The following is a 25,853-nucleotide window of genomic DNA, read 5'->3' as shown; positions in this document are numbered from 1 at the left end:
CTATGGCGCTCGGACTTTCAGAGGTCCTTGTCAGGTCTTTTCTCCCATCTCATCTAAGTAGCATCCACATCATGGCGTGTATGGCACAATACTCTTGTAAAGTGCCATACTCTTAGCAATCTAAAGCTGTCCACTTGAGGTTCAAAAAGGAAAGAATAAATAAAAAACACAAGACAAGTTATACTAAAATTACTTTATTACAGCTGATTTCTGTTCAATATCCCTCTGCCAACACAATGGTAAATATAATACAAACAAAATAGTAAATTTGATCCTATTTTTATTCTGTTTCATGAATCTTTTTACACAATTTAAATCCACTTTTAGTACTTTACCATCTCTTATGTAGTATCTTCATAATCTCTCTGACATTCAATAACATGTTCCACCATCTATACAGTTTAATACAGGTTATGAGTTGTAGTGGTAATGTGCCAAAGAAGAATACTGACATCTTCAAAGAAATGCTATCTCTTTTCATAATTTGCCTGTCACCACATCATCTTTTCAAGCCTTTTTACTTTGGCCACAAGAACCAGAACCAACTTGCTTTTTTGTTTCATACGTTTCATGCCGCCAGTCCAATGATAGGAAAAACCATGGAGATGAGACAATGCAGCAGTATCTGGTCTTGGCAACTCAGGTATGGCACAGTGTTTGACCATAGAAAGGATCACCATTTTCTGTTGCCGATTCTCACTCAGTATCCCACATGCTTTCAGTCAGTAGGACAAAATTTGACATCAAAGTTAAAGTTGAAAAAAGAAAGAAAGAAAGAAAGAAAGAAACTTAAAAAATAAAATAAAATCCAGGTGGTGGAAAGGTCTTATGACTGACAATGATTGACAACAATATCCAGACTCCCTCACACACAACATTGACATAAAAGTGAACAAAAATTGTGCATACAAACTTAAGGTTGGCATGTATGTGAGGTTTGATTGGCCTAACATTCAAACTCTTGGCCTTGGCTTTTGACTTAAGGTAAGATTCCGATCACGATAAATACATTCCCCTTTACTTTACCAAATATCAATAAATCAGAAATGATGAATAAACCTGCTGTGTTACAGTAGCTGCAACTAGTCACTTGGTGTTAAAAAAAAGAATGAGTTCTGGGACCAAACCATATGTAACTTCATATAACGCATATGTTCTAGGTAGGACTCTATACATGTAGAAAATTAAAATCCCACCTGGTTAAGAAAAAGACCCCAGCATTTTTTGTGTCCTCAAGTGTGATATAAACATATCACAGTTTGACATTCAGAAAGGGCCAGCATCTGAGAAGGTGGCTCTGAATCAAAGTGGAATGGGGACAAACGTGCAGTGGAGAACAAACTCGAATAAATGGCATTCAAAGGAGATGACAGCAAATACATGCATACGAGGAAACCTGTCTGTGTACACAAAACCAAGAAAGTCTTCCAATGAGCTATGTCCAGACAACTCAACACCACTTTCACTTTGAGAGTGAACAGTGAACTTACATCAGTGTGGTCCGTCAGTTAAATAAAGTTAGTTTTCAAATTATTTTCTTAACATGTGAGTTTAGTCTTTAAATGTTTTCTTTAATAAAACATATGTATGAACACTTAACTCCAGCTTTGTGATTCAGGGGAGTATATATATCCTAGTTATCTCTGGATCATCATCTCTAAAGGCCTTTTCTGTGTATGGAAATGGAAATCCTAACTTGAACAGAGAGGCCAATGAAACGTTACAAGGGCACCGACTTCTCCAATGACATTTCAACCACAAACCAGAAGGAAGGGAGCGAACAGAAATGGATCTTATTAGAGGAGCTGCTAGAGCTATCAAAGGAATATCTAAGTGCTTTCTGCCACATTTATGTCTGTATTTCACAGAGTGTGCATTGACTCAATTATACATTTACATGTATATGCAACAATGCCATCATGCGAGCATATGCTTCATTTAGCCACCCTTGTTCTTGGGTTCTGATGAGATGGTGAAACATTTGTAACCTTGCCCCTGTTAAATTTTAGTGTTATTACTTAACTGGGCCCCAATATCTTAAACAGTGTTGTAGTTTTCTTTGTAGTGCCAAGCCTGCTGTCATGGTCATGACAATTGCCTTGAGCTATCTGCCTGCACATAATGGACTCTTTTCAGCTCAGTTTGTTTTATGGAAACTGTAGCCAAAACATATGGAAAAAAGACTGCAGCATCCTCACATCTTCTATTCAATCAAACCTCAGCACAAACACACAGAGGAGGTAACCAACAGCTACAGTTTCACAACAGTAAAAGCTGCAGGAAGGGGGGGAAATGCTTTCACTCACATACTGTGTGCTGACATACATTTGGCCTTGTATGTACTTGGGAAATTGCTCCTAAAAATCACAGCACGGGTTAACTCAACTCCTCAGCTTAACGACATATGTACCGACAAAACACTCATCCACCAGGTGCTTTGCGAAAAGAAGTCAAATATTAATCTTACACATATTTTAGCTGTATAAAGTGCTTTAGAAAAGGCAGCAGTTTTAAAAAGGCACTAATAAACAAACAGATCAATACTGGGATTGTTTTTGAAGGCAAATTAGACCTTTTTCCCCCTCACAATTCCTCCTGTCAAAGTGTACAATGACATTCTCTGCAACATGTGCAAGTACCACCATTCTAAAGCCCTAAAGATGTAGTTACTGATACACGCAAGTAATCCTCTCTCTCTCACCTTTCATAAGACTAAAACCAACTTTACTGCATACACAGTGAATGTACTAATCTGAGAAAAGTACGTGGGACCTCTGGAACTAAAATCACAGGTGTTAAAATACACTGAACTAAACATAAACTGGCACCAATTTTAAACTGATAGTGAAGTAAAAACTATAAACATCTGAGACTGATTTCTGTAATCAAAGGTTAAAAGGCACTATCGTAGTGTTGTAGCATAAGCCTGTTAATATTAGTTTATTTGGCTCTGAATTTGTAAAGTCTTATTTTGGCTGATGACCAGGAAATCAGGTGAAGTAAAACTATGGAATAAAAGAAGCATCTAATTTAACATAATGACCATTACAGCAGGCTGGTATCACAACAGCCAAGCATCTCGAGTTCGGTCTGCTGCATTTCAAACCACCGTCAAAGAGTTGACCAGTGTCTGACGGAGTAGGAATCGGCAGAGTGAAGGAGGGGGAGTGCTAAATAAGAAAATCGGTTGACTGTGATTGTTTGATACCACATTTCTAAGGACATAGTTAACACACATCAAAGGCTTTTAAACAGTGTTTCATGTGCAAAATGAGAGCAATGGCTGTGAATAGCACGAAACATATATTTTTAAAATTCCGAAGGAGAGCTGTAAATAAAAACAAATGGGAGTATTATGTGTTGACACTCAAACTGCTTATGTAACATAAATTTAAGGATCTGTATGTGTGCCGATAAACTGCCGTGAGGACGGGCTGCATCTCTTCCAGCCCTTTTGACCTGAGCAACATTTATTTCATCACACATCCACATCTGTACACGGGGGAATCGGAGGCGAAGTGTCGCAGAGAGGGACAGAGCAGCCAATACTCTGCCCTGCTGTGTTTGTTGGATTCTACGTCTCCACCACACTCGACCTCTGACTCCGGGGCTGACAGGGGATCTATGTGTAGGAGAGGTGTGACCCGTTAGATATTTGAGAGGTGACACTGGTGCTCCTGCTCATGCCCTGCTCACTGCGCCCTCCTGAGGGTGTCCTCCCCATTGCTTGGGGGCTGTTCTGTACACCTCCACTGCTGCGGGAGACTGATGAGTGGCCCCATGGTGATGGACCTCCCTGCATGCCCTGCCCCCAGCCTTGCTGCATAGGCGCCCCTCCCGGACTGGAGTGATAGTGGTGATGGCCGCCGTGGTGACTCGACCCGGAGCTCAGGCTTCCACTGCCCCACTGTGGCCCTTGAGCGCTCCCGGATGGGTGCTGATGGTGACTCCAGCTTCCAGGAGCACCGGGAAAGCTATTGCTGAGGGCCTCTGGGGAGATGTTTGATAGCACCATGTTGCTGAAGCCCAGGCGCATACTCTCCGAGTCAAAAGCCTCGACTTCTCGGGCTTGGCGTTCCAGCAGGCTCCGGATTCGCTCCAAGCGTTCATTCTGCAAGGACATCATCTCCTCCTCAATCTACATAAAAACATAAAAAAAGTTAGTAAATAACAATGTTCATATATGTGCTTCACATTTCGCAGATATACTTAACAGTGTTCTATGGCATCCATCCAACCCATGACAAATTTTTTTCTGCTTTTGTATGGACATGACCTAATATCAGACAGTAGTGCTATTCACACACTGTTTCCTAAATGGACTGCAGATATCACTCATTAAACTCACATTCACAGTAAATCTGTTCACTCTGTCAAGAAAAAGCACAGGCGTAAATAAAATCAATGATGGCTGAATTCCATTCAGCTGCTTCAGTTTAAGGGTCCAGGTGTTCATGTGGGCTCTCACGCTGTCATGACTTACTGGGACAGATGAACACTAAAATCATTAACGCTATTTACACACCCATGGTACATATCCACAGGTGTTTTCACCTATTTTACCTAGTTAAACCTGTCCAGGTACTGATCTGACATGTACAGGCTGTGTTTGATTGATAGGTTTGCCCACCATCAACCGAAGCAGGTCTGAGTGGTGTGTGCAGGGCTTTTAAATTGAAAATACCTAATCTTGCCAATTATCCTGTCAGACCAATGTAAATCTCGCCATGAGAATAATTAATAGAGGAAAACCTTCTGTTCCAGCAGGGCCCTTCGGAGTGACACCCTCTGCTCCAGGTCCTTCCTCTCGCGGTCATGCTGGGCATCTGTCTGCATCTTGATCTTGCTCTGGTAGGCATTGAGAAGCTCCAGCTCCTGCTGTAGCTGCATTCGTAGGGCTTGGCACTGAGCCTCCTGAGTCTCATCCAGACGTAGCTAAGGACAGAGAGAAGATCATAATCAGGATCCAACTAGATCAAAAATAAAATAAATACACAACCATAACTGCTTTGGACTCATCGTTTAAAGGCAGTGCCTTCATGGTCTTATTTCATCACTTCAGGAGTCTACATTCCTGGCACTGCCACACTCACCGCCTGAGTGGAAAGCATCTCATTGATGGAGTGGTCATACTGCTCCGCCAAAATGGCAAGTTTGCGGTGCTGCTCCTGCTTCAGCCGTTTAAGGACAGCCTTGTGCTCTGACTTTGGTGTGGTCTCCAACAGATGGTTCCTCAGTGCTTTGTACTGCCTGGTCTGGATCTTACACGTGTCCTGGAACTGCTTCTTGATCTGTAGCTCTTTGGACTGGAGGAAATTACAAAATTATGTTTATCTTTATATTCAAATGTAAGCATTACTATACTATTACTATATTAGATGTGTACAATCACAATATTTTTGTGCTCAGACAAAGTAAGTAGAACTGGAAAACCACACATCACATGAAATGAAACAGGTCAGCTTCTATTCTCACTATTTGCAGAATAGGTCTGTCTGACAAATAGTGATTTGCATATTAGACAGAGCCTACGAGTACCAAGACCAACATTTTATTATCATTGAAATGAGTGTACCTAGTGAATATTCAAGGTGCATGCATGCTCACAAGCTGAGTTCTCACCTTGAGGCTCTTGGGTTGCTGGCGAACCTCCATGACGTGTTTACGTCGAAGTTCCCTCTCCCTCCTCTTGTTGTACTCCTGCTGATTGGTGAGCTCCGTCTGGTGCTGCAGGCGTATCAGCTCGGCTCTCGTCTTTTGGATGGTGTTGAGCTGGCGGAACTCCAGCTCTTGCATGGACTCATGGTGCCGCAGAAGCATGGCGTGTTCCAAGTCCTTCTGGGTCTGACGCTTGTTTAGCTCCTAATTACATGCACACGCAGAGACACACAACAGAGAGATGAGATTGTCAGACATCGAAGATAACTCAATTTTAGTTTGTTAATTAGTTAATTTCCCACGGGAGACAATAAAGGCTACTCTAAATCGAATCAATATTTGGAACATTTGAGACCCAGCGGTACAATGTAGGAGACAGAGTGCTTACCTCTCGCACTAAGTCCTGTTCAATATTGTGGCGAGCAATCAAGATCCTCCGTTTGAACCTGCGGCACTCCAGCTCCAGATACTGCCTCTGTCTGCGCTGTAAGTTGGCCTCTTCCTCTGCTTGGTAGTGTTGGAAGTTTTCCTTCTGCTTGGACAACCACTCCTGCTTTTCTTTCTTGGGTGTTGACTGGTTTTCATTCAACTCCTAAACAAAGGAAATATTGCAGGTCAACAGAAGAACAGACCTCACATTACTGATTGATGTCCATTTGCTGATAGTAAGTAAACTGAAAAGCAGACTAATGTACGGGACAAAAAGGCCTGGATGCCTCTACCTCTTTGAGTTGTTCCTTGCGAAGTTTGTACTCCCTCTTCTGTGATTCTAGGAAGCTGTTGAGCTCTTTCTTCTGCTGACTCTGAATATGTTGTTGGAACTTCTTTTCATCATTGCTAAACGTTTTTGCCTGATGGAGAAACACACATCATAAACACACCAAGAAAAATGAATCGGCAGTGTTTTCTAAATCTTGCGTGAGCAGATAAATGAGTGGAAAGCATACATCTTTCTCCATGGACGCCTGGTGCTTCTTGACCAGTTTCTCCATCTCCTGGGCAAAGCTATTCCTTTGGTTCTCCAGCTCCTTGTCCAGGCGGAGTCTGTGCTCATCCATCTCAGCCTTCAGCTTGTTCTCCAGGGCCATCAGCTGTTTCTGGTGCTGCCGCCTCATGCGCTTGTAGCCCAATATCTGCTCCCTCAACTCAGAATCCTGCTCGTGCTCCTTAATCTGCCGAGTGAGCTGGCAAACACAAGACACAGATTCTCTTTGTAGTGTTGAGGGTGGAGAGAACAAGTCTTTGAGAAAACAAAATATACGCGAGGCTACTACATGTTTTAAGTGAGGTATTTAAGACAACATGAGGGAAAACACACAATAATTGTGCATATCAAAGTGTTTAAATGTTTCAAGATGGTTCTACATTTAATTACACACACAATTACTTCGATCTAGCCTTTAAGCAAAAGCATTCAGTATTCATGAGGACAATATGTCAAACAATTTTTGCCTTTGAACAAGCTACTGATGTTGAAAATGCCCAGCAGGTATACAAGCAGATATTTTAGCTACCAATCAGTTGTTTTAGCCATCTTCTGATTTGATCTGCAAATTCAATAACTGTGTTATTACCACTGAGGCTGTGCGTATAGTAGCAAAGTGCTCGCGGTTCCGTTTGGGCCGTGGAGTGTGTGTAGGCGGGGACTGTTGCTCAGTTGGCCGGGTGTGAGGTTCTGACTCCTCATTATATGACTCTCCCTCCTGAAAGGTAGGCAAAAATGCACAGAACATGTAAACAGCAGAACGAGATACTGCAAAGAAACCAAAGTTATGTCTCATGTTGTAGTACCAACTTTTTTGCTGCATCAAATTCAGAATCATCAAAAATGTACAAAAATCAATGAAGTTGATGAGGTAAGAATGTATATATATTGTCTTTCTACTGATTTCAATTGAGCACATGTCCAAAAGGATTAGCAAACTATCACATTATTTTACTGTTTTACACAGCATTCACACGTTTTCAAAATCATGTAATAATAATGAATTGGTATAATCAATTTTAAACAGTGAACATCATTTAACAAGACATGGCTGCAGGTCAGACTGAAACCTGAACTTCTTACTGGTTTGAGGTGGATCACAGAGCTGTTGGACATGACTGTGTGGTCTCCCTCCATGTCCACCTCACTCTTGTCATCGCCTGCATCTGTTAGACTGTTGACAGAGCTGCTCTGGGAACTGGCACTGATTGACATGCTGGGTATGGACTGGTTGCTCCCCACACTGTTCACTGTACCCGTCCTGCCCACACTGTGTTCTGGCTCCTAAAAATAACACACAAGGCGGGCAGTACCAAGGTCACAACAATGCTCTCTAATGACATATGACACAGTACTGTAAAATACAACCTCCCAGAGACAGAGGCAAGATAGCAGCAGTTGAAACAATCACAGACCTCCTCTTCATCTTGTGCCTCAGTTGTGGGGCCATTGTGGGCTTCCTGAAACAAGATCTTCTTCATTTTACGATACTGCAGATTGTCCAGCTCCCGCACTGCATCCTTAGTCCGATTTATCAGGTCTATTAGAACTGATTCTGGTCGCTCACGCTGGACAAACGCATGCTGGAGGAAGAACGCAGAAAAGACCTTGTGTGTTAACACTGTGATTTTTATTGTGATTACAGGGATTGACCATAAAGTATAAAATAAATCTGTCACAGCCATTTTCTGATTCTTACCTTTAAGAGCTCCTCAGAGTTCGGCCTATCCTGGGGAAATTTCTGAAGGCAAGAATCTACAAAGTTTCGGAAATAATCCGTCCTAAAGTCGAGGGATGAAATGTGGAAAAGGGACATTGTACGTTGGATTATTTTAGTTTTGTTATTTAATGGACTCAGTTTGTTTAAGAAACAAGACACCAGCTCTTCTGAATGTCACTGTAAACTCACCATTCACTCGACTGCAGCGTGGGGCTCTCGTTCTGTGCTATATGGTATAAGGCACTCATTGCATTCATGTTGAACAGTGGAGGCTTCCTCTCAGCTGCAGAACCAGTGCCAGGTTACATCAAGGAGTCAGGATGTTGTGAAGAACAATGAAATTATGAGAGGAAGAAAGAGGAGCATTATTCAGTTACTGACTGCTTAAGTGAGCAAAATAGATGCTGGCTATGATATGTTTGTAAAAGTGCAAGAGACAGATGTGGATGCAACAACATAGAGGTCTAAATCTTAGATGTGAATCGCACCATAGAGAACAGTGACCGTACCTAATTCAATGCAGGTTATTCCCAAAGACCAAATGTCCACCTTTCCATCATACTGACCCTCATCCATCGCCAAAATTACTTCTGGGGCCATCCTGAGAAGACAAACACATTCAGCACGATAAAAATATGTTGAAGGCAATTAAACATAAAATCTGCAAATATGCTCCATAAGGAACCTTTAATATGCGTGTATTGTAGCATACCAATATGGAGTCCCAACAAAGGAGTTGGCAGGACAGGCGATGGAGGCAGAACCAAAGTCTGCTAGTTTCACTTGCCCTGGCTCTGTCAGCAAAACGTTTCCTGCCTTGATATCTCTGTGAAACACATAAGAGGAAATGATTACGGCACCACACGGAAGACAGAACGCCTGAGAGCAGAAGCGCTTGGTGCCCAGCAGGCTCCTAAACACTTGAAACACTCACCGGTGAATCATGTTGTGGGAGTGAAGATAAGCCAACCCTTGAAGAGCACCATGGGTGATTGCAGCTATTTCAACTTCTTGCAGAGGTTTCTTGTGAACTGGAGGGGATACAATCACCAACAGCGATGTAAATCAAGAAAAAATGACAACGATAACCTTAAGAAGATTTCCTTCTCTGCTTGAAGTCATGCAGCCTCATGCACAAGTTTTAAAGGTTTTCAACTCACCTTCTAACAAATCCGAAGCAGAGCCGAGACAATACTCCATTACCAGCTGCAATGAAACAGATAGTGTTGACTTTGCTTTGCTCTCTCTTGATCAATTTGTGTCTCATACGTATAAGCAGTCACTGATGCTCTCATATACAATCTTACCCAGGCAGTGTGCTCACGCAGGTAACATCCTTTGTACTCTATGCTGTTTGGGTGTTGTATTCTCCGCAGGAATTTCACCTCCTTGATTATGTCTTGCCATTTCTGTGAAAAGAGTAAGAACTGAGGACTAGAACAGCAAACAGAACAACATGATCATAATAAATGTGGTAACAATTGCCTGTTATCATGATATAGGTTAGTGGAAAACACCATACCTCAGTGGACTGCTTTCCACTATAAGACATCTTCTTGATGGCCACCACCTCATTTGTCCGCACATCCCGTGCCTGAATGATAAGAACATCATTTATTGGTGTGATTGTCATCTTCAGATGGGCTATACTAGAAGTACCAGTTCTATAAGATTTTGAGATCCATTATGGTTATTTTTCAGTTTTACTGGCCTGTAAAGCTTAAATTATGTCTTTTTGCATTATCAAATTAATAACAACTATTTGTGACCTCATTGCCTCAACCATCATCATAACCTCACTCAACAACATAGTCCAAAGTAGAATTCAGTACAATGTAGACTCACTGAGACACACAATAAATGCTTCTAAAATACACCATTTGCCTACACCAATTGCAAAATATCACTATAACTGATTTTTACTGTTTGTCTTTGCTTGCTCAGTAATTTGCTGAAAGTCAAACTGACACGACAGGCTAAAACGCATTCACACTGCACTGAACCAGGTTTAACTTTTCTGCCCTGACAACCCTTTATGTTTTTGCTAGACCGCTATGTGTCAAAACATTGGCCTCACTGAGATGAAAAAGAATGAATAAGGTTCTGACGTCAGCCTGAACATGACGTTAGGTTTGGACATCAGCCTCATATAGTGGAAAAACTCACAAAATACACAGCACCAAAGCTGCCATGTCCAATCTCACGCAGATCTGCATAGAGCTTTTCTGGATCCTCCTTGAAGAAGAGATCAGCAATTTCGGGGTCCTTCAGGCTCCCCGCCCGACTGCTGTTGGGCATAATGGGGAGTGGGGGGGCAATGCCGCTGCCGCCAGGAACTATCTGGGTCTGCGACAGCGACTTGGAAGCCCCCACCGATGGCTCATCTGCAGGACAGTGGTCTCATATGTGTTCAGAGCTAAAAGCACAAGGAAAAACAAGGATGAGAACACTGAAACAAACACAACAGCAGCAGTGTGGTAGCAGTGATATAACCTAACGATACATGTGCCCCCAATGTAAAATGCAGGGCTTCCTTATTAATACTGAATGGACAGCAGAGATGTACAATATGCTCCAAGAGTGGTTTAAGAAGTTCATTTGGATGTTTTGAGGTAAGATTCACATCTTCTCTACATTACTAATAATAATCACTAATAGGCAAGTGAAACATCTGTCACAGCTGTTCATATGTGATACCTGAGCCTATTAACCTAAGCAAGGGATGGCTGCACAACATATGAACTGAACCATAATGCCAAGTGCACAAGCAGAGAATGGCCACCCGGTCAGAAATCCTGAGGTAGCAAGCAATAGGTCTTGTGTTTCCATGGTGACAGCACCTACAGTGAGGAAATCAGTGGGCTGTGTCCTGACAACCACCCCTCACACCTTCAGTGACTGGTATGTCGACAAACAGATGTGTGGAGGATGCAAAGTGTCTCGCTGCTGACAATCTCCAGCTTGAACAAAGAGAGCGAGGTACCAACACACTGCCTCGCTGCGACAAAGACGCCTGACCTGACACAAAGCATTCCAACGATGGGACTACTTGTTAAACCTGTAAGCACTTGGTAAACACATGTTCTCAAACATCGTTCATATCACCTTCGTACATGTGATTAAAGGGTCTGTTCACCAAAATCAAACACCTATTCCCACTCATCGACAGAGGTTCTTGCCATGTTGCTAACAATTTGTTTGCGGTGCTCACAGTGTTGAAAAATTGCATATGAAAAACTTGAAAGCAACACGCCTTTCAAAAAAATAATGTCTTGTGTACTCTAATCCAACAACCTCACTGGACAGTTATTATGAATTGTGTTGCTGTGAATGTAAAGGAATATCGAAACCATCCACAGGGTGTGTGCATCAACCTTATCTGAAAAGCCCACACTGTAAAACCAAGACTACAGGCATGAATAGATACCACCAGAGGTATGAGGGAAGTTTTTCATTTGTTTTCTTTTTTTAATTTTAGGTGAACTCATCCTTCAAAATGAACAGAATATTGCATAGGTCCACAACTCCTCTATTTGCTGCTTATTAAATCGTTTGTTATACAACTGCACTCCTGTAATACAGATGTAGACTGTAAAAGATCACGGAGCAAAGTTTACTGAGTCCATGCGGCTCAGATGATTAGCTGCAAACAGATGCAGAGCTGACGCTAGAGTCACAAGACTTCTTTCCCAGCCTGGGAGAAACAGCCCCCAGTTCAAGCAGACATCTTTTGTCTCACAACAACACTGAACAACTCACTATTCCACACAGATGCAGCCACGGCCCTGAAATAAAGCCTCATTACCATGTGGGACTGTGCCTCTTTATTGTCATTGTCCCTTACTACATTGTTGCTCGTGAATGAGCCTTGTTGTCATATCTCATGATGGCATTTTCAACTGTTGACACGTGAGTGCAAAAGTGAGTGATGATAACTGATACCTTCATAAAACACCCTTGCTCTAACTAGCACACATGCACGCGCGCGCGCACGCACACACACACACACACTCTCACACACAAACACACACACACACACACACACAGAAGAATGCAGCAGGACAGGACAACAAAGCTGGAGGGCTGGAATTCCCGATGTATGTCCTCATTGCACTGCATTTCCTGTTCACACAGCTATAGGGAGGTAAGAAGGGGCCCTGGTGAGCACTTTGACTGGTGATTATCTGTCTGTCTTGACTTAACAGCAATGGCATGCTTTCAGACATGCTCTGTAATTGCAGACAGTGAAAGAGAGCGCTTCAAGCCTTCATATCACACAGATAATCTGTCTTTACAAAATGCAACTGCCATCACTTTTTAGAAATTGGTGCACAATACAAATTTATCAGTGATGTCGGTCAGTTAAGACTTGTCCTTTTGGCACTCCATTTCATGGCACAACAAACACATTATAGTCCAGTATCAACCACAGTGTTTGCTTTATCTTCACCACCCATGTCAAAGAGCAAAAGCCAAAGACTATAATCTGCTAATCAATGTTAGTTTATGTACAGGCCTACATTACAGAACATTAATTGGTGAGATAGCAATTGGGCCTAATGGAGTATGACTGTAGGGATGGGCAGACACTTGTAAATACAGCAGTGTTGTGACTCTGGTGTTAACTGACCAACTTTTCCTTACAACAAACCCGAAACTATGATTTCTAGGGTGAACTAGTAGCCCAAACGTATGTGCTGTGTTACATCCTAACTTACCTGTGGCTAGGTAATACCTCGCTGGAGTTGCGACACAAGTGGGATTAACAGAGAGCACTTAGTGGGATTTTCTGAAAGTTGTCACTTTCCACTAGCTGCTTCAGCTGTCGCACAAGCAAGTCAAACTAATCAAGTCTGAAATGTAAAGACCCGACACCACTCTGAAGCGTGCGCAAACAAATTCAGAGGTTTCAGGAGCTCACAAGTAGCCAACGCTGACTGTGATGTTAGCTACCCACCAAACTTAACGTTAGCTAAGCTAACATGAAGTTACGTGTCATATGATCACACCATCCAAGCATTATTCGCGACCTTTTAATTACGTGGACAGTTCAGTAACTACGTGAATGATGTGGAATTAAAACAACTTTAAGAGTCACTTGCCAGAAATTGCTAAATTAGCAAGCTAACCTAGGTGATGTTTGCTAAGTTAGCTTAGCCAGTTAGCTGAAACTCACCCTCTCCTGACAGGCCAGGTCTCAGCACTGTAGAGAATGTCGTGTATTTCAAAACAGTTTGGGATTATAAAAGTATTCTTCCTGTTTCATCCCCGGTGCGCTAAATTCATACGCTAAATCCTCGTGGCTCCTAACGCTGTCAGTCGATTATAACGCACAGATTTGTGAATTATTATAGGTTAAAAATCCCCACCCTCGAAGTAACTAGGGTGCCAGAACAGTCGAATCCCACTCCCAGGCAGGTCCAAAGATGGCTGCCGAGCGCTCCACCGCCGCCTCCCTTCGTGAAAATACGTTGGGGAGAATGTGAGGGAAGTTCAAACACCTCCAAAAAAACACCCAGAAACAAGCCGCGATAATGTCCGCGACGTCGTTAGAAAAGCTGGGGATTTAACCTAGCACACAGGCATATTAACAACTTGTTTAGTTAAGCAGTAACTCCGCCTGACTGTCCGTCTTCCTTCGACACAGTGCAAACAGCAGTTCCGCCCTGCCTGCTGTGGTTGCAGTAAACTCTCTCTGACCCAAAAACATCCAGAGGCGGAGACATAATTAAAAAACACTCAGTCTATAATATATAGGAGAGTAATTCAACTCTTACAAAACATTATTCATTTGTGGTTCCGTATCTCGTCATATGTTTTTGACTGAAAAGAATACACCATGGAATAGGTATGAAGTAAAAATAGAAAAATACATTAGCTCTGGATGAAAAATGCTTTTCCGAAAAGTACAATTGCTTTTGATTGTCGGGGTGAGGCAGCTGATCAAAACTTCTAAAGTTTTCACTGTCTTGAGTATATAAAAGGTGGCAGAAGAGTACAGTACACAGAGTGTCCAAAATTGAACATTTTCTCTTCCGGCCTTTGGAAGGCATGAACTTCATATTTCATGATAGTCTGACATCTTGGCTCATAAACATATTCTTCGAGCAGATTATTCCATATATTTTTAACTTAATGCTGGCCACAGGAAACTTCAGGGGACAATCAAAAGTCTTTAGGAATGGGGATCAATCATTTATATGCCAAGTTTCATGTCAGACTGGCCAACGTCGCCATCCAAAAACACATGAAAAAGAACTGACAGAAGTGTTACAGTAGATATCAGTTTATGACACTACCGGCAAAAAAAAGTCCATAAGCATATTTTTTGCTTTCATCCTGGCCTGACCCATAACAACACAATTCAAATTGCATGCACACACTCACATGATAATACTTTAATGCTCCACACCACACCAGGGACTAAACCAGTAAAAAAATACATGTATTCTACATAACACACACTGGAACTGTGTGTTATGTGTCTTGCCCTGGAGATCCTCTGCAGCAGGCTTGTTGTTGAAAGACCAGAGATTGTGTCTCTAGGCCCTCCACTGCACTTTTCCTGAGGATTTGAACCGGATACATGACAAAAATGTGATGTTAAGGTGGGGAAATATTGAAACAAAATAGTTGATTGTTTAATTTCTGAAAAGTTTAGGATAATTAGCTAAATAGATTTTATATAATTTCCTTTCATTTAATAACTACTATATGGGTGCATACAGATGCTGCTTACATCATATTTAAAGAATCCTTCATCAGCAGACCAACAGTATGCACTTTTCCCCTTCAGGCAGTGCATGATAGTCAGCCATTGTTTATTAATGCATTCTCTGGGCATGTGCATGATGTAACAGTGTACAGAGGAAACCCCTGTAGCCTCTCCTTCAAGTTCAAACTCTCTCTCTCTCTCTCTCTCTCTCTCTCTCTCTCTCTCTCTCTCTCTCCCCACAAGAATATCTGCATGGTAACTCAGCCTGTACAATAACTTGTCTGTTGCAAAGCCAACAAATGGCAAAGTTCTTACTCAAGCTGGCTCCTAGAGGGTTTTTGGATCAGCTTGAATGCGATTGGAGGGGGCTGCATGACTTTGACGTGCTTCTTCTTCAGAGGGTTCCACATGTGACTGGTGCTGCATGTGTGTTGCACAACTTGGAGCTGCTCCATGAAGAGAGGAGACCTTACAGGTGACAGCAGTAAATGTGGCTGTTTTGAGTCTGTGAAATTGCTTAACAGAAAGAAAGCAGAAAAGGTAGGTCTTACAAGGCTTTAACTGCAAACCAGTGAGTGGACTTCTAATTCTTTAAATCTCTTTCCACAACTTAACATAAGTATTCAAAATAAGCATTATTCAGTAAGTGCTAGAGAAACAAACAGCTAAGCACAACCTTATTACTCCAAATGGAAAATTCAAAATGATATTGATGATCATAAAGTTGGTGCTGACAATTAAATAAAGTGGATGTAAAAGAAGACTTCTTGTTTCATATGACACACCACTCATCTACGAGCAATGAATTGAACACAACTTTGTGGGAGACAGGTGGAAGTGCTGGGCCAAGGCAGTGGTCGTGTTAGAGAATGCTCTCAGGCTTAGTTACACTGCGTGAAGGTAAAACTGAAAGGACCCATCAACTTAAGGATGCTGGTATGGCAGAAACCTGCTCTCTGAATGAATGTCTGCAGGAACTGCCAGCACCAGTGTTGGCCAAGGTCATTGCATCAGGGGCTTTTTTAATTTTCTTTTCATGCCTCCATCTCTTCCCCCTACTCTTGTGAACTCTAACAATTGGAAAGAGGATGAATCATTATCAGATGATGAGAAATAGATTTAAATATCAAGGGATGAATAAAGAGTGGATGGATGAATCTTTTCAGAGGAGGTTTTGAGTAACTGTGGGTAGAAATATACAAAGCGCACGCATAATATACAATGTTATTTGTTGCAGGTATAATGTTTATTCTTACTTGTATGAATTTTATTGATAAGACAGACATTTACAGTTTTTAAAATCTTACCAACATTCTCTGTGAATGTGTCTGTGCTAAACTTTAGCAATGCTCTCTGTTGGATATTGTAATCTAATCTGGCACTCATATATTGGATGTGTTAGCACTGTATTTCCTTTTTTTATTCCGCTGCTTTCCTTGTCTTAAATCGTACGCAGTAAATACAGTAATATAATCCAGTATTAACTATTGCAAATTGGTGTGGAAAATCCATGTCACAACGTGAAGTTTACGGTCATAACCTAGGCTTTTATTCTGAAGAGGAAAAACTCTCCGGAAGTGTGACGACATGTCTCCGTCATGACGCCGCCGTGCGAGTGCGGAAGTAAATTCCCTGACGTACCCACATGGTGAAAATGGCTGCGAATGGGGAAAAACAGCAGGGCCACAGACCCGGCATATACAAACAGAAAAATAAAGGCCACAAACATGGCAAGCATCGGACGAAAGGTGAAATTGAGAGAGAAAACAAAGGTAAGCCATGTTCAGACATGAAGTGTTTCTTCACAACTGTTAGCTGTGTTGTGATCGCTTGTGGTTGTGCTCTGCAAACGCACGTGTGAGTTTTGTGGTGAATTCAGGGGTCGCATCAGGTCAGTGGAAAACGTGAAACATATTAAATCTCCTTACCTGTTTCTTGGCAAGAAACTGCACAAATCGCGCTTGGCGTTGTTAACTAAATGACTTTGGTCTCCCGTTGCCCGATGACATTTAAAGCTCGTGGCAGCTGATCAGCACCTCCACATATCAGGAGAGAAAGGGCAGCTGTCAGACCGTGTGAGATAATGTTGTCAAAATATTTATGGGAGGTTTTCATAACTCACAGCTTTACATGTGTTTTTTATCATCACATGATTAAATTAAAATTGCATCACTGTGCAGTGTAAATTAAATACCACACAGTACATTAGCACTGCAACTTTCATAAAGCAACATGACACACTGTCAACTGAGAAGCTGTTGTGATGGAATAACTCAAAGGACTATTTCATAGTTGTTGACATAGAGGTGTTAGAGTTTCATGCTGAAACAGAAACTTCGACATTATTTCAGAGTAGAGTTCTTATGTACAGAGGATCCCAATGAACAATGAACTGAGAGTCTGTCAGACAGATGGATGTTTTTAACATATTGTCCACCCATCATGTGTTTAAAGCAGCAAAGACACTGTATTGTTGAAATCAGTCATAGCTAGCCTACAGAAAGCCTTATATCTTGTTTGCACACCGTATTATAGGTTCACCTTATTCAAACCCAGCAAATACTATGAGGTTTGCCCATTAATGCATCCAAATCAGCCTTTGCAAGTGTGCGCCTACATGATATTTACCACTTCATTTTGGATCTTGCACCTCATTGTAATACATGTTTGTGTTGAACTGTCTCTCAGGGAGAGTGTCAGTGTTGACCCTCACCAAAAAACAGAGGAAGGAGCAAAAGAAGATGGACAGAAGGCACAAAGCCAACCAGCTACGAAGGAACAAGAAAGACATGGTGCATTTTTTATTTCAGATGAAGAATAGTTTTCTTTGAATTCCTGATTGGTGCTGCTGAACTTACATGTCTGTTGTCTCTTTAGGTCCTGACAGAAAAGCGACGTCTAGGCAGCCGGGACGGCCCCCCTCATTTGGTCGCTGTGGTGTCCCTCCATGCTGGCGTTGACGCTGGCGCTATTACCAAACTGCTACGTGGGGAGGGTGCTGGGGGCGTCGTACATCAGGAGCGGTGCGTCAGTGGCATCAGCGACAGTTTTGGGCTGATTCTACCTCGTTTTAAACAAAGGTTCACCTTTCTAAGCCACAGCACGGGTAAGTCACATTGACTGACACTCAACTGAAGTGAAATTAAAGTTAAATGCAGTTAATTCTTGCATGAATAGTGTTGCAGACTTCAGTGTTGTGACTAATAGATGTATTCATTACTTCTTCATTCATAAAAACAGAACAGAAGCTTTGAACAGTAACAGTCCCAGAGGCAGTGAAATCACACGTTTTACACTTAACACGAAGGTTGCGTATATTGGCATGGAATCCTTTGAACGGTGTAAAATCTCGTTATAGCTTGTGCTGCTTCGTATGCTTTTGTTGTGAGCGTTGTGTCGTCCCATTCTGAAGCTTCTCGGATGGTTTCTTTGGACAGCTGACATGCACGCCCTGCTGGATGTAGCCAAGATTGCAGATAGCCTTGTGTTTGTGCTGGACTCTACTGAAGGTTGGGACAGCTATGGAGACTACTGTCTCTCCTGCCTCTTTGCCCAGGGCCTCCCCAGCCATGGTGGGTATGAGCCTGAGCACACTGCTGGAGCTTTTAGGCTCCTCTGTTGACACTATGATAGACTGCCATTGCAGTAGATTGTATACATAAAAATCTGCTGTACATTTTCAAAGTCCTTTGTTTCTCTGTCCCTAAATTCACCCTGTGCAGCGCTGGTGTGTCAGGGTGTATCTGATCTTCCTGTGAAGAAGAGGGTCGAGTCCAGGAGGGCTCTGTCAAAGATCACTGAGATCCGTTTCCCTGATGCCCGTCTCTTCCCTCTGGATTCGGAGCAGGATGCCACTCTTCTTCTCAGACACCTGGGCACTCAGAGACAGAGAAAGCTTGGTTTCCGCTCCAGACGTTCCCATCTTTTGGCTCAGCATGTCACTTTTACGCCAAACAGACCTGCTGAGGGGACCGGTGGTGGACCCACTGGCCTGGGCACCCTCTGTGTCTCTGGGTATGTCCGTGGCCGTCCTCTCCGGGTTGACAGACTGGTGCACATCAGTGGGCTTGGAGACTTTCAGCTCAGTCAGATTGATGCTCCATCAGACCCTCTGCCCATCAACTTAACAGCCAGACCAGCAAAACCTGGCAAGGGAGGAGACGTTGACATGCTGGTAGGACAAAGTCATTGCTTTTATTGATCAAATTTCTTGAACTTCATCATGCAAAAGGTTGCCTTGCATGTGATTATTCGTGTTTATTGCTTATAAAGTCTTCTCGTCATAAGCTAACATGACAAACATGAAAGTACTGTAAATTACTCTCTGCTGTTCAGCTTCAAGAGAGATTTCTTCACAATCTCATATTAAAACTAGGTTGAACAGAAACCTACTAAATATTGAAATTAGAAGACCATACCAGTGTTTTTGTTGCAGTTTTTAGCCTATTTGCTACAAATTCTGTATACTTGTCATTACTTGCGACAAATTTGCACGTAGGTGTTGAAGACATTTGTTTTTCTCACTCAGAAAAAAGGAAGTTTAAGAGACTTGAAAGATTACAGGAAATTTCATGTCAGCCTCTAAAGGTCACGTTTTTTGATTATGTTAAATTTCCTGAGCAAGCAAGATACTTGTGCAAATTTAAGTACCGGATTTGCATGTTATATTTTAATGAATGCAAAGGTTGGCAGCAACAAGTCAAGAATGTAAAACCCTCCACTGTTGTGATAAGTCATGTAAATGTCACACCGTGTGAGTGGTAGTAAGTGGGCTGAGTTTGCCACTTACCCCAGTGTCTGTGTGTCCTGCAGGATGGAGCTGAAGATGAAGCTCCGGTGCGGGTGCTCATGAAAGCAGACCCATCCTGCAGGGAGAGTCTGCAGGCCGAGGCTGAGGTGGACCCCATGGACGGAGAGCAGACGTGGCCAACGGAATCAGAGCTGCTGGAAGCTGAAGGTGCACAGAGTTCATACGTGATGGCCTTTCAAGATGATACAGTTGATAAGATGAGGATGATATATTGTTGTAGCGGTCGACTCCTCACACTTGATTAGATGAAAGATTTGAGTGTAATCCAGTTTTGTTTCTTGGAGCAATCCCGTTATATTGGGATTAACACCAACTATGAGAGATGTCACCTTAGCAAATGACTGGAAATCATTTTAAAGAGGAAACTTTGCACAGTGAAGCCAATTTGCCAGGATGTTGTTGGCATTTGCCACATTTCCCCTGATTACAGCTCAAAGCAAAGTGGAACTATGAAGCAATATTTTTGCTTTTTGAGTTAATCATGAGGAACTTCAAACATGGTTTGATTTTTTTTTTTTAGGTTGGCTGTATGCAGTTAAACTTGCATGCAGCCACAGTAAGACAGGACTCAAGTTCTTCTTTGATGTTTCTCTCTGCTGTTCAGAGGCCAGGAAGAAAAAACGTGTGATGAAGGTCCCTAAAGGAACATCAGACTACCAGGCCACATGGATTGTCGATGAGAACGAGGAGGAGAATGGAGAGACGGATGAAGAGAGCAGTGACGATGACGACGACGACATGATGGACGAGGCCATGGAGGGAGAGGATGAGGAGAATAACTCTCAGGTACACGGTGAAAGTAATTTTAAGTATTTGAAGTCTTTCCAGACAGGACACACGTGACAGAAGGAAGCGATTATCAATCATTTTCTGGCATACTGTGGATCTCTATTTAAACATGTTGCTGAAGCATCCCTGAATGATGACAAAGCCCATTTGAACACCACCGCGACCTGCTTGGAGGCGGTCGGGCGTGCTTTGACCCGACTCCGGCGGTGGTCCACCTCGGGGGCTACTCAGCACGACTCAGTGCCTTTCAACTGGTAATGGAAACACAAATCAATGCGCTGAGGTTTGCCTGGAGTGCCAGTGGAAAAGCCCTACTTGAGGCTTGGTTTCTTAGTCCTTCTTGTTGTCATGGCAACAGCGTGGCCGCAGCCAGACGGTGTAATCTCACAGAGGATGATGAGGACAGTAATCTGTGCAGCAGCTCTGAAGCGTGAGCGTCGGCGGTTTCCGGGGCTGGAGCGGTGCATACGTGACCCGCGGTCAGTGCACCTCATAACTGAGAGGCACTGTTTGTTTTCTCAGTGTCTGTCTCTGGCCTGCAGTGCCAGGCTGCTCACCACAACAATAGTGTTTGGAGCAGGAGTCCCGAGAGAAGCCTCCTGTCTTCCTGTCCTGTGAACAGAACTTCCTGTCTGGACGAAGGGAGGGGTCGACCATTTATTTATTTCCAGCTCTGCATGAAAAGAAGTCGGGGAAACTCTCCTTATGTAATGGGTTCATTACGATCTGTAATTGTTATTAGCATGCGTTTGATGTCAAGGTTAGCGCACAGGAATACGCATTTAGGAGAGGTAACAATGGGGAAAAGGGTACTTCAAATGATAATGATTATTATTATTGCAGCAGGGATGTTGGAAAGGTTGTGAATCAACCCCATGCTGGGTGTTTTCCCTTCATATGTCTGGCTTTGCCTGTAATTTGCCAGTTGAGCGAGCACTGTAAAACATGCCGTCTTTGATGATTCATTTCCTTGTAAAAATATACTGCCCGGGGAAGTTAAATTTCTAGAAATTTTAAGAGCAAATGTGTGGAAACACAGAAGACGGTCGTTTGTGGACACACTGGGAAAGGCACAAAATTTAAATCTATGCAAACCAGGGATTCCCATAGTGACTCCTTTTCACATTCACATACAGACTATGCACAGTCCAAGTCTTCTCGACACACTGCTCTTATTGTGGCTGGGGTAGTTTTGTTCATGTTTGGCTATTGTACAATTACAATTTCTATATTTAGAATCTCTTTGACCGCACTTGTTCCCAGCATGTGCATCAGGTCATTGTTTATAAAGCATCGAAGCTGCAACCTGGAGAGTGGGGAGGCAAAAAGCAGCCGTGGTGAAGTAGAAAAAGAACTGTGCACATGTATAAATACTGCTTTGTAACAGGGGAGTATTACACAGAACAGCAAGAGAATACCACACACCTGTTTATCTACATTTGAGATATATTATAGAGTGTAGCACTGAGATGTCTGCTTCCCACCCTGATATGAGAGGGTGGAGGGTAGGAGGCACTTCAAATAAACTGAATTAACTTCCTTTGTTGAAGAGTGGCAGAAATCAGAGGTGGATGTATCAAAGCTCGGATAAATCAAACTCTGCAGGGCTAGATTTTTGGGTAAACAAAATGAATAGATTTTGTTTTGTAAAGTCAAAGTTTGATTCCTCTTGTGGCTTGAAGTTGTGACCATGCTATCTTATCTAAATCCCCCTTTTACCCCCAAAGATTTAGGGTGTTTTTGCTTTTAATAAGTAGCATATAATCAAGATGCAGACAGGAAATGTGGGGGAAAGGTGCTTCAGATGGGGACGTTGCAGAGGCCGTTGTGATTCCTCCGCTCAGGCCTTTAATATCAACAGGCCTCACTATATGCTGGTGCAAACTGTACTGTATCCTGTCTGCTCAGGAGCCAGGTTCAGGCTGTGCCTCAGAGGAAGAAGAAGAAGAAGAAGAAGAGGATGATGAGGAGGAGGAAGAGGTGTGCTCTACAGAGCGAACTGGAGCAGATCAGCGCTATGATGAGCACATCGATGAAGCCGCAGAAGAAGAAGGCCTCAAACGTTACCGTGAGGCTCGAGCCCATGAAATGTTTCCTGACGAGGTGGACACACCCCTCGACGTGGCAGCTCGAATCAGGTCAGTTCTGCTTCTTTAATGTAGGAATAAATATGCAATATGAATTTAGTTTGGTAGACGATTTTGCCGTTTGACGATCGCCACATTCGTTCCTGTTGCTGTCCTCTGTGTCCAGGTTCCAGCGCTATCGAGGCCTGAAAAGTTTCCGCTCCTCGCCATGGGACCCCATGGAGAACTTGCCTCTGAACTACTCGCGCATCTTCCAGTTCCAGAGCTTTGAGCGCACTCGCCGCCGCATCCTGGCTGAGGCTGCAGCTGAGGAAGACGGAGCCATGGTAAAGGAAGAGCGAGCGTCTTCTTCTGTCGATGGACGTTTGTTAGATCTGTGGATTCACTGACTCCGTCTGTTTCAGGTGGGCTGGTATGTCACGCTGCACGTCGTCGATGTGCCTTCGTCTGTGATGGAGAGCGTGCAGTCAGGCAGGCCTCTCATATTGGTGTCTCTCTTGCCCCACGAACAGAAGGTATGATCCACGGCTTTGACCTCTGGAAGTGTTTGTATCTGAATTTATAACATGCTGGTCACGCCGACAGCGCGGTATTATTGATTTTTCTGGCTGCATCATTTTTTTTTTCACCTGTGCACAGATGTCAGTGATGCACCTCCTCGTGAGGAGACACCCCAGCAATACAGAGCCGATCAAAAACAAAGAGGAGCTGGTGTTTCACTGTGGATTTCGGAGGTTCCGTGCCTCTCCGACCTTCTCCCAGCACACATCAGGTACTTAATCCAGCAAACATGCCCCCAAGCATACCACTCATTCAACCTTTCAACCAGGAGCACTTTGTGAAACTGTTGTCAGTAAACACAGTTTGTTTGTTGATTGCATTTAAAAACACATCACTTTATGGATTTTGCAGTCACTTCTATTCAAAACAGTGAATTAGCAGAGTGATTGTAGAAGCTAGTGGTCTGAAACAGGCTGAGCTGATGGATAGACGTCGTGTGTGAATGACTAAGCCTCGAACTCGGCCCTGCTCTTCTCCAGCTGACAAACACAAGATGGAGCGCTTCCTCAGGCCAGATGCCCCCACCGTGGTGTCGGTGTACGCTCCCATCACCTTCCCCCCTGCGGGAGTCCTGCTATTCAAACAAAGGAACGATGGTGAGATGAAAAGTCCCGTCTGTACTGTCTGTAAAAAAAAAAAAGTGGATTTCATTAGTGGTCTGGCTGCCTTGATTTTAAACTTTTGACCGACCGTTCTGTTGTCTGTTTAATTGTTTTATTCGATTATCCACTTAAGCTCATTCTGCACTGGTATTTGAGCTTGTGTTCTTGTTTCTGTGTCTTTCCAGGCATCCAGGACCTCGTGGCCACAGGCAGTCTGCTCAGTTGTGACCCTCAGCGTGTTATGCTGAAGAGGATCGTACTGAGCGGTCACCCGTTCAAAATTAACCGGCGCTCTGCGGTTGTCCGTTATATGTTCTTTAACAGAGGTGAGAAGCTGCTCTCAGGACAGGATAGTGTTTGATTTCTCTCTTTAAGCTTAAAGTTTACTGTTTCTTTCTGTGCCAGATGACATCATGTGGTTCAAGCCAGTGGAGCTGCGGACAAAATGGGGTCGGAGAGGTCACATCAAGGAGGCTTTAGGTGAGACAACTGAAAAACAAAACTCTGCAGCTTCTTTAAGCAGCGTCTGTTATCTCCCGTGAACCCTGGCTGCCATGTTTTTTTTGTTTTTTTTTTTCAGGAACACACGGTCACATGAAGTGTGTGTTTGACAATCAGCTGCGCTCTCAAGACACTGTCCTGATGAATTTGTACAAAAGAGTGTATCCTCGCTGGACGTACGACCCCTACGTGCCTTCGCCTTTACCGTGGGTCAAGAGGGAGGGCAGCGTGGAGATGGACGACCTGGACATGGAATAGAGGAGGGACGTGTATTAGCAGACATGCTTTACATCAGTGTGATCACAAGACATTTCCACAAGTGTTATGTGTATTAAGTAAAACTATTTTGATCCCATATATCTTCTGTTCTTCTTGTTCCATTTTGCTACAAAGCCTCCGACTTGCTGCAGAGTGTGTTTTGGCCACTAGATGGCAGCGATGAATAAGTGTTCGTAAAGCTCCTGCCGCTTTGTTGAGCAACACTCAACTTTGAAATGGCTCAAAAATATTTGAGTGACATCGGTTGTACAAATAGTTGTATGTGTTGAATGCTTTCTGATTAAACAGATAATGAGGGCCGTTACCACAGCAACTGGCAAGTCAATAATAGTTTTAACATTAGTCATGTACCAAGCCCATTACACTGGCAAGACTTTGAAGTCATGCAGATGTGGATTAAAGCCTGCGGCCACATTAAAATGTACCAAATGGGACAAAATAGATAATGTTTGGACTATTTGAGGAACTTTAATCAGGCTAAAGAACTCCCAAGTTGTACTTTTAAGCAAAAATTCTCAATGACTTGCGGCCTTTGAGATTTTGACAAATAGCAGCTGTCAGGTTCATTTATTTATATAATCATTTATCACAAACATGCCTTAATGGGCTGTACAAAAGAAAGGCTACCAAGACCTAATTAATCACCAGTCTTGGAATGAATTTAACCAACATGAAGCACAAAATGCAAGACCTCTTAACCCATTTAAGCTGCTTCATGCTACATAGCACCAACATTTTATCAGTGTAAGGGCGAGAGAGCAGCTTTAAAAATAATTATTCTCCAAACACGCTCTTGCTACACTTTCTGTGCTTTGTTATTCATAAATAATTTCCAAGTGGTGTGATGAACATCGACGAGTGGAGGTATTTATAGCACTTTGCTTACTACCAGCAGTATATACCCCTACACACAAACACACACACCCTGCTCTCTCTCTCCATGGTGGTCTTACCCTGACCTGAAGCCTCCTTTACAGCTCTTGTCAACACACACACACACACACACACACTCCCTGTCGCTCTCAAAGTGAAGCTGAAATGCTCCACAGCTCTGCGTCCTTCCCTGACCCAGTGCTCTCTTGCTTAGGAAAACACTGACTTATGAATTGCAATATTTATCATAAAACTGAGCTCTTGCATGCTTGC

At 43.0% G+C, this 25,853-nt stretch overlaps 2 protein-coding genes across 2 annotated transcripts; one reads left to right on the top strand and one right to left on the bottom strand.

Moving 5' to 3' along the window:
* Positions 1-178: 178 nt before the first annotated feature.
* taok1a (TAO kinase 1a) lies at positions 179-13,795 on the bottom strand. The gene is made up of 20 exons (XM_076734904.1): positions 13,540-13,795; positions 10,530-10,779; positions 9,886-9,957; positions 9,671-9,772; positions 9,524-9,569; positions 9,298-9,394; positions 9,076-9,189; positions 8,873-8,964; positions 8,553-8,646; positions 8,343-8,424; positions 8,059-8,226; positions 7,727-7,927; positions 7,233-7,361; positions 6,606-6,842; positions 6,381-6,509; positions 6,047-6,250; positions 5,623-5,862; positions 5,094-5,306; positions 4,753-4,935; positions 179-4,138 (listed from the first exon to the last, which is right to left on the bottom strand). The coding sequence occupies exons 2-20, from the start codon at positions 10,659-10,661 to the stop codon at positions 3,623-3,625; spliced, it is 3,051 nt and encodes a 1,016-aa protein (XP_076591019.1). The 5' UTR covers positions 10,662-10,779; positions 13,540-13,795; the 3' UTR covers positions 179-3,622.
* Positions 13,796-16,718: 2,923 nt separating this feature from the next.
* tsr1 (TSR1 ribosome maturation factor) lies at positions 16,719-24,784 on the top strand. The gene is made up of 15 exons (XM_076734303.1): positions 16,719-16,850; positions 17,767-17,870; positions 17,956-18,184; positions 18,516-18,650; positions 18,801-19,252; positions 19,891-20,035; positions 20,493-20,674; positions 22,586-22,815; positions 22,931-23,090; positions 23,169-23,279; positions 23,404-23,536; positions 23,805-23,921; positions 24,113-24,253; positions 24,333-24,407; positions 24,508-24,784. The coding sequence occupies exons 1-15, from the start codon at positions 16,724-16,726 to the stop codon at positions 24,684-24,686; spliced, it is 2,520 nt and encodes an 839-aa protein (XP_076590418.1). The 5' UTR covers positions 16,719-16,723; the 3' UTR covers positions 24,687-24,784.
* The last annotated feature ends 1,069 nt before the right edge of the window (positions 24,785-25,853 follow it).

Source organism: Chaetodon auriga, chromosome 7 (genome assembly GCF_051107435.1).
Source record: "Chaetodon auriga isolate fChaAug3 chromosome 7, fChaAug3.hap1, whole genome shotgun sequence".
NCBI classification, from domain to species: domain Eukaryota; kingdom Metazoa; phylum Chordata; class Actinopteri; order Chaetodontiformes; family Chaetodontidae; genus Chaetodon; species Chaetodon auriga.
Note: the sequence above shows the minus strand (reverse complement) of the source record. Positions and strands in the feature narration are given on the sequence as shown.